Source organism: Peromyscus californicus, unplaced genomic scaffold (assembly GCF_007827085.1).
Source record: "Peromyscus californicus insignis strain IS unplaced genomic scaffold, ASM782708v3 Scaffold_13__1_contigs__length_99412109, whole genome shotgun sequence".
In the NCBI taxonomy this organism is placed as follows: Eukaryota; Metazoa; Chordata; class Mammalia; order Rodentia; family Cricetidae; genus Peromyscus; species Peromyscus californicus.
Window position 1 is genome coordinate 93,292,850 of NW_026294424.1, and position 20,304 is coordinate 93,313,153.

Below are 20,304 nucleotides of genomic sequence, written 5' to 3' on the forward strand. Positions count from 1 at the left end.
GCTGCTAGTGCTTTTATGGAAAAGAGGATGTTTAGAGGTCCTTACTGTACCATTCTAGACAATGTCCCTTATCCCTAAATCTTTTTAATGACAAAAGTCACATGGAGCTTCATTGTCTTATTGTAGTAAAAAGATGGACCATGTACACACCATAGACCGTATAAGACTCTATTTAAATACAATACTAAAACAACAATAATGGTTTAAATTAACATGACTTCTTTGTGTGTGTGTGTGTGTGTGTGTGTGTGTGTGTGTGTGTGTGTGTGTGTGTGTGTGTGTGTGATAATGTTAAGTCAGGGCTTTTTTTTTCCCTTATTAAGAAATTTTCTACTCACTCCTCATGCTATCCACAGACCCCCCCTTCCTCCCTCCCACCTCCCAGCCCTCTTTCCCAAGCCACCCTGCATCCCCACATCCCCCCAAATCGAGGTCTCCCATGGGGAGTCAGCCGAGCCCAGCACACTGAGTCTAGGCAGGTCCAAGCCCCTTCCCACTGCACCAAGGCTGTGCAAGGTGTCACACCACAGGCACCAGATTCCCAGAAGCCTGCTCATGCACCAGGGACAGATCCCAATCCCCCTGCCTGGGTGCCCCCCAAATAGTTTGACCAAACAACAGTCTTGCGTGTCCAGAGGGCCTAGTCCAGTCCCATGGGGGCTGCACAGCCACCAGTCCACAGTTTATGGGTTTCCACTAGTGTGGTCCGCATGACTTCTTCTTAAGAATTTCTAATACTGGAAATATTAAACTTGCAATAAATGTTGTATACAGAATAAAGTCCGGGCTCTGAAACACATTACTCTGAGTTAAAGGCCAGAGTCTGACTCCTTTTAGTTTTGTGACCTTAGTCAAGATACTTAATCTTTAAAATAATGTAAGAGTGACTATATGTATGTGTGTGTAGGTATATACATATACATATACCTACACACACACACACACACACATATATACACACACATACATGCATATATAAATATACCCATGTTTGCATAGTTCAGAGCACAGACTAGCTGCTCAAGAAACTTTAGATTTTATCCCTAATATAATCATTAATAATGGAGTTGTTATTGGTTATAATCATAGTAAATTTCTTCTAAGTATCTTTTCTCAAGAGTCCAATTCAAAATGGGAAATCAATCAAAGCCACCCTCCCTCACTCTGTTTTATTTTCTATGTAATTGCAGGCACTGTGGTGGTCCAGCAGTTAATGTCAGTGATGATTAGTAAACATGACCATCTCTTCCCCAAGGACACAGACTTACAAAGCAAGCCCCAAGACGCACTGAGTGTCAACAACAATGACAGCCACAAGAAAGCCACGATGGGTCAGCTGCAGAACAAGGAAAACAACAACACCAAAGAGAGCCCCGGCAGACGGTGCTCTTGGGACAAGTCTGAATCCCCCCAGAGAGGCAGCGTGGACAATGGGTCCCCCACAGCTCTATCAGGCAGCAAAACCAACAGCCCGAGGAACAGTATTCACAAGCTGGATGTCTCCAGGAGCCCCCCTCTCATGGTCAAAAAGAACCCAGCCTTCAACAAGGGTAGCGGGATAGTCACCAACGGGTCGTTCAGCAGCAGTAACGCGGAAGGTGTCGAGAAAACCCAAACCACCCCCAATGGGAGTTTACAAGCCAGAAGGACCTCTTCCCTCAAGAGCTCTGGTACCAAAATGGGCACTCACAGTGTGCAGAATGGAACCGTCCGCATGGGTATTTTGAACACGGACACGCTAGGGAACCCCTTGAACGGCCGAAGCATGAGTTGGCTGCCCAATGGCTACGTGACCCTGCGAGACAACAAACAGAAGGAGCAGAGTGCCGAGTCGGGCCAGCACAACAGGCTCTCCACCTACGACAACGTCCATCAGCAGTTCTCCTTGGTGAGCCTCGACGACAAGCACAGCGTGGACAGCGCCACGTGGTCCACCTCCTCCTGTGAGATCTCCCTCCCCGAGAACTCCAATTCCTGTCGCTCCTCCACCACCACCTGCCCAGAGCAGGACTTTTACGGTGGGAACTTCGAGGACCCCGTTTTAGACGGGGCCCCCCAGGACGACCTTTCTCATCCCGGGGACTATGAGAACAAAAGTGACCGCAGGAGTGTGGGTGGGCGAAGCAGCCGCGCCACCAGCAGCAGCGACAACAGCGAGACGTTCGTCGGCAACAGCACCAGCAACCACAGTGCGCTTCACAGTTTAGTGTCCAGCCTGAAACAGGAAATGACCAAGCAGAAGATCGAATACGAGTCCAGGATAAAAAGGTGAGAAAGCGTGGAAATCGTTATAGTTACCAGAGGGTGGCGACAGCTTCCTACGTCGGTCCTGAGCCACACGGGACCAAATACGCCCTACCAGGGAGATCTGAGCTCAGGTCTTCCCTTTATCACCTGCTTGCTATGGGATGTCGGGGAAGTCAGGTAGCATCTACCTCAGAAGCACATGAGAAGTCACTGGGCCTTGTTTCTAACGGGAAATAGGGTCCTCTTCCGTGATTATTGAATATCCCTGTCTGTAGTGGAGGGGCCCCAGGACAGGACAACAGTCTGATGTTTTCACTGGTAAGACGAACGCAGAATTAGAGTAAAACAAGAAGTCAGGTAAAATGTTAGGATGAAATTTAAAAAGCAAAGAAAACGTTTATTTTCATTTTTCAACCGTTTAATTCTGAGAGAGTATTTTTATCTCACAGCTGTCTCAGACTGGGAAGAATCTGATGCGCTCTGGGAGATGGCAGGTCCATGGTGACACAGGACTTGCCGGGCTCATTTTCAAGGTTTCAAGGCCCGACTTTTACTCTGAAAATGAATCTGTGGTGACTTTAAAGAACAGATACAAAGTCAACTAATGTGAGCACATGTGGGCTAAGCAAGGTACAAGATCCACCATTATGAGAATATGGTTACGTTAAAATCTATTTCCTAGCAATCTACACTCTCCTTTAAATAGCGAAGGGGCAAACTTTGTTTAGCAGCTTCCTTGGGGAAGCTGCCTGGGTGAGTTAAGGGCCAGTAGCTGTGTTCTGTGCCTGCTGTGCTCTTGAGTGGCAGTACTCCATCTAGACTGGAGCCCAGGACTCACAGACAAACGCTCATGCTGGAGACCTGAAGGTCACCCAACCCTGCCACAGTCACAGGAACTGTAAACAGTTTAAGCTTATGCTCCTTTGGTGCAGTGTAGAACAAGGAATGCTGAATTATGGGGTCAGGAGAAGCAGTGCTGAAGTTCAGGGCACCACAAGGCACGGATGACCCAGGTTCAAGTCATGCTTTTTGGAGAACCTCTTCATGAATGACTTGCTAGAGTCGTCTATAATTTGACTCTCATTAACTGTCTTTGGGGCTCCAAACCCCACAGTTAGTTATTAAATTATATGATGCAATATATATATATATATATATGTATATATATATACATATACATGTATGCATCTTCAATACAGAGGTGATAGATAAATGGATGATATATACAACTGACTTAACATATTGTAATGAGTTTCCCATCTAATGATTAATTACAAAGCAAAAGATAGTACACTTTCATAAGCTATGGATAATTAAATATAAATTAAAATACTGCTTAGGAGACTGGAAAATGACTTCCCCTGCAAAGTCTTTCTGTGAGATTCATTGAGAGAAAATGAGCTTTTGAATTTTTCTCCATGGCACTGTAATAACAAGCGGTATTAAAAAAGATTGTCACCTCATAAGGTTTGTTCATTTCTAGGAATGTGATGAATGAGTGTGTTATGAGATCTATAGTGCATTTCAGACAGCTTGACAAACAGCAGACCTTTCAAAGAGAGTGCCATTTCAGGGAGCCACACCTCTATTTTCCTCTCCCCCTGCTAGGCCAAGGGAAGAGGTCAGGTGGGGCTGTTGCACACCTAGGACACGTGGTGTGCAAGAATCAGTGCTCTCGTTACTCTCTGCCACTGCTGTACAGAATTACACACTTTTCTTCAAATTCTCTCTTAACTCCACCTCACCAATACTGTGGATGGATAGATAGAGATTCAACAGTTCAAGTGCCTTTGTCTGTCTATGAGATGTGTTGTTTGCAGCTTCAAACACATGAGTTGACTGTTCTTTCCTGCACACCCCCTCCCTAGTTTCCAACTTTGTGTTCTTAGAAAACACTGAATTGTACTCAAAGAAATTCATTGATATGATATCATTTATTTAGCTTGATGAATCTATTCTCTTATTAGTTTGGGAAACTGTATATAACTATTATACATATATAACTGTGTATAACAGTAACATATAGCTGTTAATCAGACTACTTAAATGTGTAGTTCTCTGATTTTTTCTCCTCCACAGGTAGAAATTTTGAAAAAGATACCTTAAAGTCTTATAACATTATTCTGGGCTTGTCCATTTATCCTTGAGACTGTTATGTTTTGTATTGATAATGTAATGCTCTACAAAATGTTCAGGATCTTCCATTTCCTTGTTAATCAATCCTTTTTGATCACTAAATAAATGTCATTTTTATATTAAGGATTTTCCCCCAAAGTCCCCCTTTCTGATACTATTGTGATGGAAGGTTTCTTTCCATATAAACATTCCATGTATTTCTTCCACTTCTTAGTTTACAAAATACATGCTTGATTACTGATCTAAGGCCATATCGCTTTAAAATATGGTCTATTTCACTGATCCCCTCTGTGTCAATTTTATCTCCTCATCTTCTCAGTTTTCTCTCTTTATAACTTTTCTAAGGTATATTGGACATTCTTCATCTAACCCCCATCTATCTTAACTTCTGCTTCATCTATAACTTTTCCTAAGTATCAGCCAATGTGACACTCTGTGTCTCTCAGGTCAGTTTTCAAGTAATGCAGTTCTCTTTTTTAATGATCCAAGTCTGCCTATAGTAGAAATTCATGAGTAGATTCTGCTTTTATTCCCTTCCTTGCAAAGAGAACTTGTGCCTCAAGATCTCAGTTGAATCCACTAGCACTTCTTGGCTTCTCTTATCCCAGAGTCCCCATCTCTCACCAACTGAAGAAGAGAATGGTCCATCCACTCAGACTTCAGTGTAAGGCTAACACTATTGTGGGCTTCCATTTACTAACCTATGTTGCATTTATTCCTGGGTCCCAATATCTGAACATACTATTATTTTAACTTTAGCACTGACAAAGCATTCATAAAACATTTGTAAACTTACCCAGCATTTTATGTGTTTGTTTTAAGGGAATTCCTTTTTATTTTCTGCTTAGTCCTTTGGCTCCCTGGGTGTTTTACATGAAGGCCTCTGGCATATGTGCATGTTAATACATTTTCTGCATGGTTTATTTCACGTGGTAGTTAAGCTTCAGCTTTTTCTAACATATTTAGTCCAAAAATAATTTCAGAGAGTATGGAGACTGTACTGTAGGGTAACTCTGGGTGACAGCCAGCACATTTCCAGCCTCTTACGTAAAAATTTGATTGTGTGCTACAAAGAGCCTTCTTAGCTACTGCACGATAGAAAGGGTTTTATTTTGTTCTGTTTTGCTTTTGGATTCAAGTTACTTGTAAAGGGAGGCTAGCTTCACATTCCTTTTAACTTTCTTATTATCTGATCAAATATACAGACTCCATGTAAGGCTTGTCTTTTTCAAAGCAGAAAAATAATGGAAATTTCAATTTTTTACTTACTATTAAGGTAATCCCCTTTTAAGTTCCACTGGCATGACAAACTTGAATGAGCCGCGTGGTGCTTGAGCTCGGAAAAGGAGAATTGTGCAAGTCAGCTGCTAGCAGACATATGCCACCAAGAACCAAGTTCCCATACTCCTCTCTTAAAACAGTAAATGCACAAGCACAAGGAAAATAGTCTCTTGTAAAGAAACTACATTATATTCTATACTTACTGAAAGCACAGTTATAAAGACACAAAGTGTCCACAGTCTGTAAGGGACTGACAATTTGGAAGAACCATCAAAATCATTGCTAACAAGCTCAGTGGACAGCACTGTGACTAGAAAGCAGAAAGTAGGATGCTCATTCAGCCATGGCCACTGCTACCTTCTAGCCAAGGATGCAGGTTTCTTCCTTTGTTTGTTTGTTTGTTCTTTGTTTGTTGAGACAGGGTTTCTCTATATAACAGCCCTGGCTGTCCTGGAACTTGCTTTGTAGACCAGGCTAGCCTCAGATATCTGCCAGCCTCTGCCTTCCCAGTGCTGGGATTAAAGGCGTGTGCCACCACCACCCAGCTACAATGCAGGTTACTATTGGTCCTTTCATATAATAGGACTACATCCTATCTCATCAGGGGATGTAGCCTGATGACCATTGTTGCTGAAGTCTTTTCCTTAGAAAGTCTCATGGTTAGCCTCCTTTCTTTCCACCTTCACACACTGTCCCCATCCATTCAGAAAAGCCAACTTGCCGCAGTGTGCAGGAGGCTGCCTCTGCCTTTGCCCCTTCTGTGCTACATGCTTGAGTCTCTAGTCTGTCTGTGCTGACCCTGCTCATTCACTATGAAGTGACAAGCAAGCACTTCCCAGAGACATCACAGAGACTTGTGACGATGGTAATAAATCATGGTAGCAAATTGTAAATCAATAGCACCAAGGAAAACCTTATTAGGCATGGCTTTGATGCTTTGACAGGGATCATTTTGATTTCCTAAGTGCTGTAGACAGTTTGGAAAACAGATCTCATTCGCTTGCACATTTCAGAGACACAGAATTCACTTGTCTCTCATTTCTCTTCCTATGCTCCACAGCTTAGAACAGCGGAATCTGACTTTGGAAACAGAGATGCTGAGTCTCCACGATGAACTGGATCAAGAAAGGAAGAAGTTCACCATGATAGAAATCAAGATGAGAAATGCCGAGCGAGCAAAAGAGGATGCCGAGAAAAGGAACGACATGCTTCAGAAGGAAATGGAGCAATTCTTCTCCACTTTTGGAGATCTGACAGTGGAGCCCAGGAGAAGTGAGAGAGGAAACACCATATGGATCCAGTGAGCCTTGCTTGACTGTCCTGGACCACTCCAGGGAGGACACTGGGAACTTGGGGTCAAACAGTATGGGGAAACAGTGTGGGTTCAGGTGGCTGGTCTGTGTAGAGCTTCATCCCGTGAGGAAATCTCATTTACAGACATCACTATCCATATCTACAGTGTGTACCAAAGTTCTGTCACGCTCCATAATGCTACTGTCAAGTGTTACAACTGGATGTGTGTATAGAAAGTAGTTTGTAAGATGTCCACTAATAGGAAGAAGCATATCTCAATGATTATTTTATTGCAAGTCCCGTATTTAAATGTTGAATCAATATGTTGTTGCAACTCAGCTTGTATTCAAGCTTCACCCCTTGCACTTAACATAAGCTATTTTTGGCATCGTGTTATCATACGCTTATTTTATAGATCAATATTTTTATTTCCCCTTTTGCTGATGAAATGAAGATAAGAAGAAATATAAATATATAAATATATATAAGATGAGTTATTAAAGTCAAAAGAATACTTTGTGGCTGTGCTGTTTGTGCCAATAGACCTTGCCATGACCAAAAAGAGAAATGTAAAAAAGTTTTATAAAATATAGTAGAATCACCAGATACCTGTCAATGGTTCTTTAAATTCTTCAGTTTGGGCTGGGGAGGTGGCTCAGTGAGTATGAGGTTTTGCCATGTAAGCATGAAGACCTAAGTTCTGATATACAACAACCACATGAAGATCCAGATGTAGCCTCACACACCTATATACCTCCAGAATTGGGAGTGAAGGAAGCCAGAGCTTGCTGGACACCAAACCTGTTGTGGGAGCCTTTTTCTAGGGAGACACAACATGAAAGTCCACACAGGGAAATGATGCCAGACCAAAGTAATAATTCTACCTAAGTGCAGGTTAGTGAACCAGGTAACTAACTGAGGTTACTTATGGAGGTATGTGTGAGGGATTGCTTCAGGAGCATGGACAACCCAAATGCTCCATCACTGAGAAGCGCCCCCCACCACGCGGAGTGACAGATGTATGCCCGGAGCTCTCTGCACAGCATGCAGACAGCTCAACAGGTTGGAAGGTCTCTCTCCTCAGCAGCCCTCACTGTTGTAGTACCTTGGAACTAGAGGGGCTTTATGAACCTGAGTTCCAGGGACTTCCTGAAACTTATGAATTATTTACTTCCTGAGTCTCAGCAAGACTCCCTCCAGGATGGAAAGTTTTATTGCTAAGCAACACCAGCCTACCTAAAAAGCAGCAAGCTCCAGGTTCACTGAGAGATGTTGTCTCTGTGGAATAGGGCAGAATGTAATGGGGGGGGGGATGCACTTGACACCTTCCTCTGGCCTCTACCTACATGGGTGCTCAAACCTAAACACACACACACACACACACACACACACACACACACACACACACACACACACACACACACTTTATTTAACCCTGCTGTTTTATTTGTATGATAATCTGACACATGGACATTGACACTCTGTTGGGAAGTCCTCCTCCAGCTGTGCTGAGGGATCACAGATGTGACACTCTTGTGTAGGATGCACTGTATGGGGAAGGAATGATGCAGAAGTGCCCTCATCTGTCATGCATTTCTTGTCCTGAAGTAACTCTCCGTACCATCGTGCTGGCTGCTGGAGGATTTCTTTACACCCTTACAAAGTTGGGAAGCAATGCATGATCACTCTTACCCCCCAGGATTCCAGCTCCCTCCTTCAGACCTGCCAGCAAATGGATGGTCTGTCTGTCTGTACCTGTCTCGATCAAACTACTAGAATGCATGCCATTTTGTGACATCTCTCTCTCACTCAAGCTGTTGTTTGGGATTTTTCTCTGCACCACAGCTGGGAAAGGAGTCTCTAGCAAGATGATAAGAAAAGGGGACCAGGAGAAATAGGAGAATAATGTGAAAGAATTAATGTATTTTTCTTCTTCTCTTTATAATACCATTTTCCCTGATGAAAACATTCTCACTTTTAATAATTTTTGAATATCAAAGTGTAAAGGTCCACTTTGAACAAATATGTGACTATTATCAATATTAACTTTCTAGAAAAATCCAGAACTCTTTGAGGCCACTGTTTTAGGAAAACAATTTTTTTTTTCACTTCAGTAAGGCAATGGTTAAGGAAAGCTAGTGATGGGGTAGGAACCACACATTAGAATTAAATGTCACAAGGCGTATGACTATAAATAGCAGACTATTGAGTGTGTGGAATTTATATTTTTTGGAAATGGTGTGTTTGTGTATTTCAGAGGATACAGTCTTTGTGACATGATTTTGTCATTTCAGCTTTTGTGAATCTCCCCCACTGAGCAAGTTTGTGTGGTCATTTGGATTCAACCAGTGTTTCCGTAGCAAGAACTGTTCTTATCTTTCATCTTTTGCCTTTTGCTTTTCTACATCGACAACCAGAGCCTTTCATCCGGGTACGCCACAGGAAATTCAGAGTCAGATTAAGTGAACTCCAGCTCAGAACCCTCCTGCTATGCTTTGGTATCTCTCTCCAGCTGGTAGCTCAGGTCAGAAAAGCCTCAAACACATCCAGTGAGCTACATGATGCGTCAGTAAAACACAAAGGTCAGGCTAGCGAATGGCCTGGGTTCAGCATGTTGGCAGTTTGCCAACCATTGTTTACTTTTCCATGCATAATTTGCTCACTCTGCAGAGTTGGAATAATAAAAAAAACATTTCTCAAACAGTCGTGCTCTGTGATTTAGTCACAGGCTGAGCCCCATGACTTGAAGACAGGGAGGACCCTGCAAATGTTAATTGAATTGTCCAACTCCACCTTGTTCTGTTCTTCAATTAACTTTCCCATTGCTCACATCACTGATCTTTACCTAGTCATCTGCTCCTCTTTTCAACATTCCTAATCTTTGGACAAAAGCATCCTGCTCTGCCATGCCTGTTCTGATATCTTCACTCTGTTTCAAGGCTGCCTTACAAAATCATCCTCTGACCCTGGTTTGCCTTGGTTAATGACACGTGATAATTTTCACTAGTGTAGAAGGATTTGACCAATAGGTCGTTCTTATTTCTTACCAAGTTTTGTACCACTCGCATGCCAGTTCATACCTGTGAAGCTTCCTGCCTGCTGCTGCTATGGTCTTGTTTGCTGCCTTCTGGGTGGCACAGTCCATATTTTAAGCCAAATCATTGCTAGTTCTGTTAGTGCAGGCAGAGAAGGATTTGGGAGAAGAGGCAGATTATCAAAAGGGCAGCTTAAGCTTTCAAATACTCACATTTCAGAAAAGCAATCTTTAAATTACTTATATGCTTAGTTAAAGAAAAACCCAAACTGAATCTCAAGGCTTTAAACTGGCCACAAATCTAAAATTAGGTAAACTGGTGAGAGTAAATCCAATTAGCCATTTCTTCTTGACCCACACTGTCAAAAGCTCAGACACAAACTCACCATAACGAGACTTGATCAACCATCTCCCATCTCATCGGGTCACCTGGAGCAACTTCTAAGTGACTGCAAAGTAAAACCCAGCAGCAATAGAATGTGGTTAATCATTTCTTCCTTAGTTGGACTGAGGAGGTGAGATCAAACTTTATTTCCAAGGCACAGGCCATCCAGGACAGAACATCATCTTCATGTCCACCTCAGTGTAAGACCCACCAGATACGAACGAAGTACATGGTTCTGTGTTCTCATGAATCCTCTACTCCAGTCTTGTTAAAGCCTTCTTCCTCTCTTGTCTGGAATCCACTTCATTCTTCTGGAAGCTATTCTAGGGTTGCCGTCCCGACTCTTACACTGCCTCATCCAAAGACTAAAGTGGGTCTCCCGTTCAGCAGACATTCTCTATGGAGCACTCTAGAATCTCAAAGCAGAAAAAGTTATATTTTTGTGTCTAATTTATGGATAGCTCTTTTCCACATCTCTTTTTTCCATACTGAGTAAGAATGATTTTAGGAGCCAGCATGGTAGAGACAAAACAGCAAGAAACCAGAGCACAGTAAATCGAACTGGCTTTTCAACCTCCCTCAGGCAAGATGCCAGGAAAGGCAAGTCAGGTGTTGTCTTCTGTGAGTCGGAAGCAATACCTACAAAGTACTGACATTGTCATGATTAAAAAGCCAGTGTGCCGGGCAGTGGTGTGTTGTGGGATGGTCTGTATGTCAAATGTGTTGCTGATTGGTCAATAAATAAATCACTGATTGGCCCGTGGCCAGGCAGGAAGTATAGGCGGGACAAGGAGGAGAATAGAGCTGGGAAGTAGAAGGCTGAGTCAAAGAGACACTGCCAGCCACCACGATGAGAAACAGCATGTGAAGATGCCGGTAAGCCATGAGCCATGTGGCAAGGTATAGATTAATGGAAATGGATTAATTTAAGCTGTAAGAACAGTTAGCAAGAAGCCTGCCACAGTCATACAGTTTGTAACCAATATAAGTCTCTGTGTTTACTTGGTCGGGTGCTGCAGGCCACAGGAATATATCATAAGAACTCAGCTGGTTATGGCAAAGTCACTACCTGGAGGAATCAGGGAATTCCTCCAGAGGAAGCCAAATCCCAAGGAGTTTTTGGTGTTACTTGGCTTGTTATATATCAGCTGTATTCTGTTATGAAAATCATGTGTGCCTTCATAGTTTTCCCCAATTGACTTTTCCCTAAGAAGGGCTAACAGTGTGGACTGATCACTCTCTGGACGTACACATTCCAGGTATTTGGAGAACAGCCTCAGGAAAGGCTTTCTCTGGAATCAGATATCTCCCTTGGCCACTTTCAAGGACAAGCAGTAATAACAGTCCACATGCAAGTCTCCTGATTTAAGGTAAATTCCACAAGGAGACACCACCTAGGTCAGGTGGATGTTCATTAATACAATTCAGCTCGGACCCCTCTTTCTTACAGCCTTACTAACTTTATAGACCGCTAACTCCTTACCTAACCACTTCTAGGAATATTTAGATAACCTCCTGCACTGACAGCTATGCTCAGCCAGAACCCCAGTTCAAGCCTCCCTGTAATTATCATCATTAGCAGCATCTGGCCAGGTCCATCCCCAGATGGAGGAGAGTACTTTATCAGAGATACCTCTGTATTCTCTAAGAACAGACTTAACCATCCAGGCTACCTGTTTGAGAAGGCCTGGCGGATGTGCCAATTAAGCGTTACTTCCTCCTTTCCCAAACCTTACCTCCAGTTCCAGATCTCCCTTTAACTATCACCAGAGGCATCCAGCTGTACACAGGTTGCCTAGTGACTGAGCACACTTTCCCCCACCCTGCAGAAAAATGGCAGATAGCTTGGACAGATAGGAGCCACAGGAAAAAAGAAGACAGTTTTACTTTCTCCCATTGACCTAGCAACTTACAGAGTCTTAACATTTTCTACCAATCACGTTTAAGACTATAGTTGAGCACATAAGAGCCCTCTTCTTAGATATTACCTGAATTCAGCCTTTAGTTAATTCATTTCCCCATTGGTCACTTCCCTTTGGGGTTGCAAATGATAATTAATGGTTATTGCCTCCCTATGTGATTCTTATCACCCTTCCATTTGACCCTGGAAGCCTGGCTTTATATACCAGGACTTCCAGGGCACAGGGGGTCGGAGAAGAGAAAGGAGAATGGAAGAACTAGACAGGGAAGAACTTGAGAGGAACAAACTGAGATGGGGAAGAACTAGACTGAAGGCTAGAAGAGAGTACTAGAGGAATGAGATGGAAGATGAGGATGAGCCAGATGGTGAACAACAAGATGAGGAAGAACGAGATGAGGAGAGAGAAAGAGATGGGAGAGAAGATGATATGGGAAGGAACAAGATGGATGAGAACCTAGAAGGGGCAGAACAAGATGAAGGAATTAGGATAGAACCCAGAGGGGACCGCAGACAAGTGTAGAGAGAAATCAGGCAAGAAAAGACCTAAATATGAGAGCAGAATATAAGCTTGTAACTGACACAGAATAATAAAGAATATGGACTAAGAAGTTTCGTGTACATAGATTCATTTCTCCTCATCAAAGATTAATTATCAGCTGGTTGTAGATTCTTCCCGGACCCTGGGAGGGGACTATCGAGGGGCTGGACCCCCTTAGTCCCCGATAGTCGGGTTTGAGTGGCTGTGGGACTGGCGGGTGTCAGAGATTTGTCCTGACTGTGGGCCAGTCAGGAAAACTCTAGCTACAAATGGCACCCAACGTGGTGGCAAGAGTTTCCACCTAAAAACTGAGAAAAAAGATTCTAAAACGGAGCTAAAAACAGCTTCCTAATTGTCTCTCTCAAATGAGCGGCAGCTGCCGGTTTGAGCTACTGGCGGGTTCCTAGCGTGCGTGCATGCTCGACCTGCAGTATGGCGGGAATGAGGCCTCTGCAAGTGGCACATTAAGCTGTGTGGTGGATTTAGCCTTTGCTAGTACAAAACAAAACAAAACAAAACAAAACAAAACAAAACAAAAAAAGAGGTTTCTGGGCTACACGCTGCTTTGATAGAAGCATAGACCCACTATTTCTGAGAGTTGATGGCTCCCAGAGCTGGCAGAAAACGTATCACCGCCATGTTGGGAAGCTGAAGTGGGCGGAGCCAGCAGCCACAGCGCCAGCGCCATTTCAGGCTTAGAAGGCTGCAGTTTAAAGCAATAGGCTCAAGCTAATATAAAAAAATAAGCCGCGTAAAGATGGCTACCACACAGAGAATCTGGATTATGTTCTCTTTGATATTCGTAACTGAAGAAAAACATTTGATTGCAAAAGCTGTTGAGTTATGCCAAAATGTATATTTTAAAGGTACCTTGACTTCAAAATTTGGATGTAAGGATATGTTGCTTTGGAAAGGAGGCTCTGCTTTTGTTTCCACAGAAAGCCAGAGACTATGGATTTGTTCCAGATTAAGATACATCAGGTTTGACCAGCCAAGACCCCCTGAAAGGTCTCCGATGACACCATGGCCCAGATGATCCAACATCTAGAACCGTTTCAAGGCAACTGGCTCAGACGATACACCCTCATGGACTACTCCATAATCCTAAAATATTCTTTGTGTCCCCATAAGATACAGTGCCCCCCTCCAGCAGGAAGTAGTAAGAGAAGCTACGCCCAAATTCCCAAATATACCAAGCTGACTTTGGAGATGTGTAAAGGTTAAAACCTTCCTTTTTAAGAAAAGAAAAGGGGAAGCGTTGTGGGATGGTCTGTATGTCAAATGTGTTGCTGATTGGTCAATAAATAAATTACTGATTGGCCCATGGCCAGGCAGGAAGTATAGGCGGGACAAGGAGGAGAATAGAGCTGGGAGTGGAAGGTTGAGTCAGAGAGACACTGCCAGCCGCCATGATGAGAAACAGCATGTAAAGATGCCGGTAAGCCATGAGCCATGTGGCAAGGTATAGATTAATGGAAATGGATTAATTTAAGCTGTAAGAACAGTTAGCAAGTAGCCTGCCACAGCCATACAGTTTGTAACCAATATAAGTCTCTGTGTTTACTTGGTCGGGTTTGAGTGGCTGTGGGACTGGCGGGTGTCAGAGATTTGTCCTGACTTTGGGCCAGTCAGGAAAGCTCTAGCTACAGTGGTGGCCCACGCCTTTAATCCCAGCACTCGGGAGGCAGAGACAGACAGATCTCTGTGAGTTTGAGGCCAGCCTTGTCTACAGAGTGAGTTCCAGGAAAGGCGCAAAACTACACAGAGAAACCCTGTCTTGAAAAACCAAAAAAAAAGCCCGTGTTATGATGAATGTACCACCTCAGTGCAGGCCACTTAGATCCACTAATAGCTCAGTGGGTAAGTGAACCATCCTAAGGAAATAGGATGATATTTTCTTGGCCTTCAATTTCTCACCTTCCACAACTAATGCTAAAGAGCAGTCCAGCACAAAGTTTAAAAATTTTTTAATGAAAATTTTTTATAGTAAAAATAATATAGTAAAAAAAATATAGTAACCCTCCTGTTACTCAACTTTTGACTTTTGAGGGATACTTTCACAACTGTTCAGAGTGACAGTGACCATGGATATCATGAGCAGCACAGCCACCTGGGTTTCAACTGAAAGCTGAGAAGGCATCTAACTATAAGCTGGTATAAGAATTAATTAGAAATTAGTAACTTGCAATTAATAGTTGGATATTATAAAAAAATGTTTGTGGGTGCTAGAGAGATGGCCCAGCAGTTAAGAGCATTTGTTGCTCTTATAGAAAGCTGGGGTTCAGTTCCCAGGACTTACATAGTGACTCACAACCATCTGCAAATCCAGATCTGGAAGATACCCTCCTCTGGCTGCCTTGGGCACTGTGCATATGTGTTGCACATACCAACATACAGAAGAAACACCCGTGCACATTGAACAATATTTTAAAATACGTTTGCTGCATCCTACATTTACGGACTTGAAATTGTCTTACAACTAAAATGATTCTAAATTACAAGTTCAAGAGAAAGGATTTGCTTCCAGATGTTTAACCTAGGCCATTAGCTTCACTGGTCAAATCATGTGGTGTGCTTTGGAGAACACTATAAATAGAATTGTCTCTGCAACTGGAACGCTGATGTTACATGTTAAAAATTCTAACTATAGCTTCCATGAAGCCATTCGTGTCTATTTATGTACTAATTTACATTGTTCTCAGAGGGGAAAGTGTGGCCTTTGTAATTCAGGGTTGTGTTGAAGACTGTGATGTTAGCCACAAGTCCTGTGGCCCCTCCTGTGAGTATCTAGAAAGGAGAAGGTGAGTTTTTGTGATCTGACTCTAGCTTCAAGCCCTGGCCCTGCAATGTATAGTTAGACAAACTTTGTAGAAGTGAGACAGTATTTGTGAGAATGAGTCCGATATTTTTCTGAAGTAGGAAATACACTGTGCCTCCCTCACCCTGTCCCTGTGGGGAGAGTGAGGTGACTGACGTGGTTAGAGTAACACAGTGCATGGTGCTTACTTAGCAAGTGGCGGCTCCCAGGTGCACACTGTTTCATCTGGAAACTAAAGCAGAGACCAGCCTCAGCAACACAGACAGCAGCGGAAGCACATCACATACACCGGCATAGGATGCCCCAGTCTCGGGGACTCAGACCTCATATGTCTCCCCAACATTGCCTGAGGTTGACAGTTGGGAAGGGGGACAAAAATCACCCTTCCTTTTTCTGCTCTGAGATGACGACAGTGGCATCTCAGAACTAAACATGAGATCAAAAGGGTTGTACCTGCAACTGTGTTTCAACTCTTTTTAACATGGAGGGTGGGACTGGGTGCTATTGAGTAAAATATAATGAAGTACCCGAGGATATAGACCCGTGAACTGAAGTCTGTATGCCCTGGGGTACCAAGTTGCTGGTAAAAACCATGGACCATGGACCATGAAAGTAAAGAAGGCTGAAGTCCAGAAAGACACCACAGAGCCAAGACTTTTCTGGAAGTCCTGGAGGACAAGGGAAAAGTTGCCAGGAAGGACGGGAAAGTTGGTGGGAAGCTTTCCTGCCCGTGACCCAGCAGGTGTAAAGGTGCTTCAAGGGCAGATGTGAAGGAGCCTTTCCAGTGTGATACAGAGGATACACCTGGCTATGCTACCAGTCTGCCCTGTGCATCAACTCTACCACACACCTGGAGACCCAGAGACAGTCCCGGGACCCAGGTGGCTTTGGCAGTTATTCAAAGAGAGTAGGCAAGCTGGAATAATGAAATAATGAAATCTTTGTGCATTATTTTTCTGTTTTGTTTGTTTTGTTCATGACAGGGATTTTCTGTGTAACAGCTCTGGCTCTCTTGGGACTCACGCTGTAGACCAGGCTGGCCTTGAATTCACAGAGATCCTCCTGCCTCTGCCTCCCCAGTGCTGGGATTAAAGGTGTGTGCCACCACTGCCAGACATAATGGTGCCTTAAGAGGTCTGGAAGACTGGATCCCCAAGGCCCTTTGCATGAGTCTCTTCATGGTCCTTTTGAGTGCACAGGTAGAGAGTGAGTTGGAAGTTAGAGCTGCCCAGCTTAACAGCCTCATGCTGTGAGGGGTTTGGGAAAATGAACAGTCCCCTGGTCAGCAAACGGAAATGAAAAGTAGAGCAGGCCAACACATCCTTTCTAAAGCACCATTTGGGCCTGAAGTCCACATCGAGGTGGCAGGTACTCTTTATCAAAGAATGTGGCTCAGGGGGTAAGGCCAGGTGAGATCAGTCCATGCAGCGAAGGTCACTTTTCTAGAGAGTAAAGGACTGGGAGAATGTTTGAACAGCGAGATACATGGGCTGTGGGTCAAGTGAACCAATTTCTTACCTGTAAAGGAAACTTTGAGCGTGTTAGGCTGCCCGCTAGCCTGTCTTCTCAGAATGTCCCTTCCCTGCCTCTTCATGACTCAGGATTCATTGTGTATCTATCACCTCAGAATGACCTTCAAGTTCTGTGGCTGGAATGACTGTCACCGTGGCTGCGTTGGGAGGTGGGGCCTCGTGGAGGTGATTATGTTGTCGAAGTTCAATGCCTTTTTCTCAGGACAAGGCTGGTTTTCAGCTTGGAAATGAGTTTGCTCTGGGGACCCTGGGCTACTTATTGTGACAGCAGATGTTTGTAAGGTGGGCCCCCTGGCTCTTGACCCTCCCCACATGACTGTCTAATCTCAGACTTCCAGCCCCCCTACGAGGAGCCTAAGTGAGCTTGCTTCTTTCGTAATTGCCTAACTCTAAACACAGTGTTCACTGCTGAAACCGGACGAAAGCCCCAGCGTTTGGCTGCTCTGCCTTTAGCTTTGCTTTCCCGTGGCCTGTGTTACCCAACCCCCGCTCCACTTTCTCCGTGGGATTACCCTCCCCTGCTCAGTGGATTCCTTCCTTGGCCCCAGCTCTCATGCCCTGTTATCCTCATGTTCTTCCATTTTCCCTCTAGACCTGACGCCTGCCGCTGCCCACCCTAAGTCCTGCTCTCTAAATCACAGCCCCTTCTGAGAGCCCCGCGGCTGTCCGTCTTTCTCACAACCCTCACAGCACCGACCCGAGGCTAGGCGGGTGCGGCTTTCTCTCCCAGCTCCGTCAGGCTTCTGATCCTCCTCCTCTCTGATTGTTTTAGATGCTCAGCTCATGCAACAAGCATTTGTGCCCTTCTCTCCTCCTCTGTCCATGAACTCCGCTCCACCCTGACCATGCCTCAGAACCGTGTGTTCCATCTGAACACCAGGTGGCCCCACCGGTGATTACACCTCATTCATTCCTCACGTTCCTAAACATTCCTGTCCAACATCCGCGCTCTAATAAGCACTTCTCTTTTAGGGCGGTCCCTTCAGCCCATCACTGCAACCTGTCTTGAATATTCCTCAAAAGGGACTCCAAGCCACTGACCTTGGTAAGTTATCACCACTGTCCCCTGAAGTTACTGCTTCTCTAGGTGACTGGCTTGGTCTGTGGTTCCCTTTCATGAGTGCTCTGGTGTCTCATTCTCCTGCCCCTAAACTATCAATGTGAGAAGAAATAAAACAAATGAACTCTGCCTAAATGTACTTTGTTTATTCCTAACTGGCATGTAAGAAACTAAGCATATGGGGGAGGGGATAAAGAAATGGCTCAGTGGTTAAGAGCACTGGTTGCTCTTCCAAAGGTTCTGAGTTCAATTCCCAGTAACCACATGGGGACTCATAACCATCTATAATGTGATGTGATGCTCTCTTCTGGCATGCATGAAGACAACATTCAAATACCTAAATAAATAAATAAATCTTTTTTTAAAAAAAAAGGAAGAAGAAACTAAGTGGTGTAGCTAGAGTTTTCCTGGCCCACAGTCAGGACAAATCTCTCTCACCTGCCAGTCCCACAGCCGCTCAGACCCTACCTAGTAAACACAGAGACTTATATTAGTTACAAACTGTATGGCCGTGGCAGGCTTCTTGCTAACTGTTCTTATAGCTTAAATTAATCCATTTCCATTAATCTATACCTTGCCACATGGCTCGTGGCTTACCGGCATCTTCACATGCTGTTTCTCATCATGGCGGCTGGCAGTGTCTCTCTGACTCAGCCTTCCACTTCCCAGCTTTATTCTCCTCCTTGTCCCACCTATACTTCCTGCCTGGCCACTGGCCAATCAGTGATTTATTTATTGACCAATCAGCAACACACTTGACATACAGACCATCCCACAGCACTTCCCCTTTTCTTTTTTTTTCAAAAAGGAAGGTTTTAACCTTAACAAAGTAAAATTACATATAACTTGGGAATTTGGGCGTAGCTTCTCTTACTACTTCCTGCTGGAGGGGGGCGCTGTATCTTATGGGGACACAAAGAAAATTTTAGGATTATGGAATAGTCCATGAGGGTGTATCGTCTGAGCCAGTTGCCTTCAAACCATTCTGGATGTTGGATCATCTGGGCCATGGTGTCATCGGAGACCTTTCAGGGGGTCTTGACTGGTCAAACCTGATGTATCTTAATCTGGAACAAATCCATAGCCTCTGGCTTTCTGTGGGAACAAAATCAGAGTCTCCTTTCCAAAGCAACATATCCTTACATCCAAATTTTGAAGTCAAAGTATCTTTAAAATATACATATTGGTTTAACTCAACATCTTTTATGACCAAATGTTTTTCTACAGTTAAAAATTCCAAAGACAACACAATCCAGATTCTCTGTGTAATATTCATCTTTACGTGGCTTATTTTTTATATTAATTTTACTGTCTCTTTAAAGACTTTATTTTTTAAAACTATGTATTTGTTTATATAACTGTATATATCACCTTTTTTGTCTCTTTCAAGCCTACATATATTTTACACACATTGTAAACTATTACATCTGAATCTGTCTTATTGTGAATCTGTAGCTTTAAACTGCAGCAGCTGTGGCTGCTGGCTCCACCCACCTCAGCTTCCCAACATGGCAGTGGTGTTTTCCACCATCTCTGGGAGCTATCGTGGATCTCTATGCTTTTATCCAAGCAGCATGTAGCCCAGAAACCTCTTTTTTTGTTTTGTACTAGCAAAGGCTAAATCCACCACACAGCTTAATGTGCCAAGGCCTCATTCCCACCATACTGCCGATCGAACACGCATGCTAGGAATCCACCAGTAGCTCAAACTGGCAGCTGCTGCTCATTTGAGAGAAACAATTAGGAACTGTTTTTAGCTCCATTTTAGAATCTTTTTTCTCAGTTTTTAGGTGGAAACTCTTGCCCCACATTGGGCACCATTTGTAGCTAGAGTTTTCCTGCCTGGCCCACAGTCAGGACAAATCTCTCTCACCTGCCAGTCCCACAGCCGCTCAGACCCGACCAAGTAAACATAGAGACTTATATTAGTTACAAACTGTATGGCTGTGGCAGGCAGGCTTCTTGCTAGCTGTTCTTATAGCTTAAATTAATCCATTTATATAAATCTATACCTTGCCACATGGCTCGTGGCTTACCGGCATCTTCACATGCTGTTTGT

General features: G+C 43.8%; 1 protein-coding gene across 7 annotated transcripts in view; it reads left to right on the plus strand.

The window, feature by feature from the left end:
• Arhgap24 (Rho GTPase activating protein 24) overlaps positions 1-7,563 on the plus strand; it is a 664,750-nt gene extending 657,187 nt beyond the window's left edge. For all 7 annotated transcript variants that reach the window (XM_052735536.1, XM_052735534.1, XM_052735537.1 and 4 more), the window contains 2 exons: positions 1,191-2,268; positions 6,725-7,563. In XM_052735536.1, coding sequence (XP_052591496.1) covers positions 1,191-2,268; positions 6,725-6,968 — 1,322 coding nt within the window. In that variant the 3' untranslated portion in view covers positions 6,969-7,563. The remainder of the gene's footprint in view (positions 1-1,190; positions 2,269-6,724) is intronic.
• Positions 7,564-20,304: the final 12,741 nt, after the last annotated feature.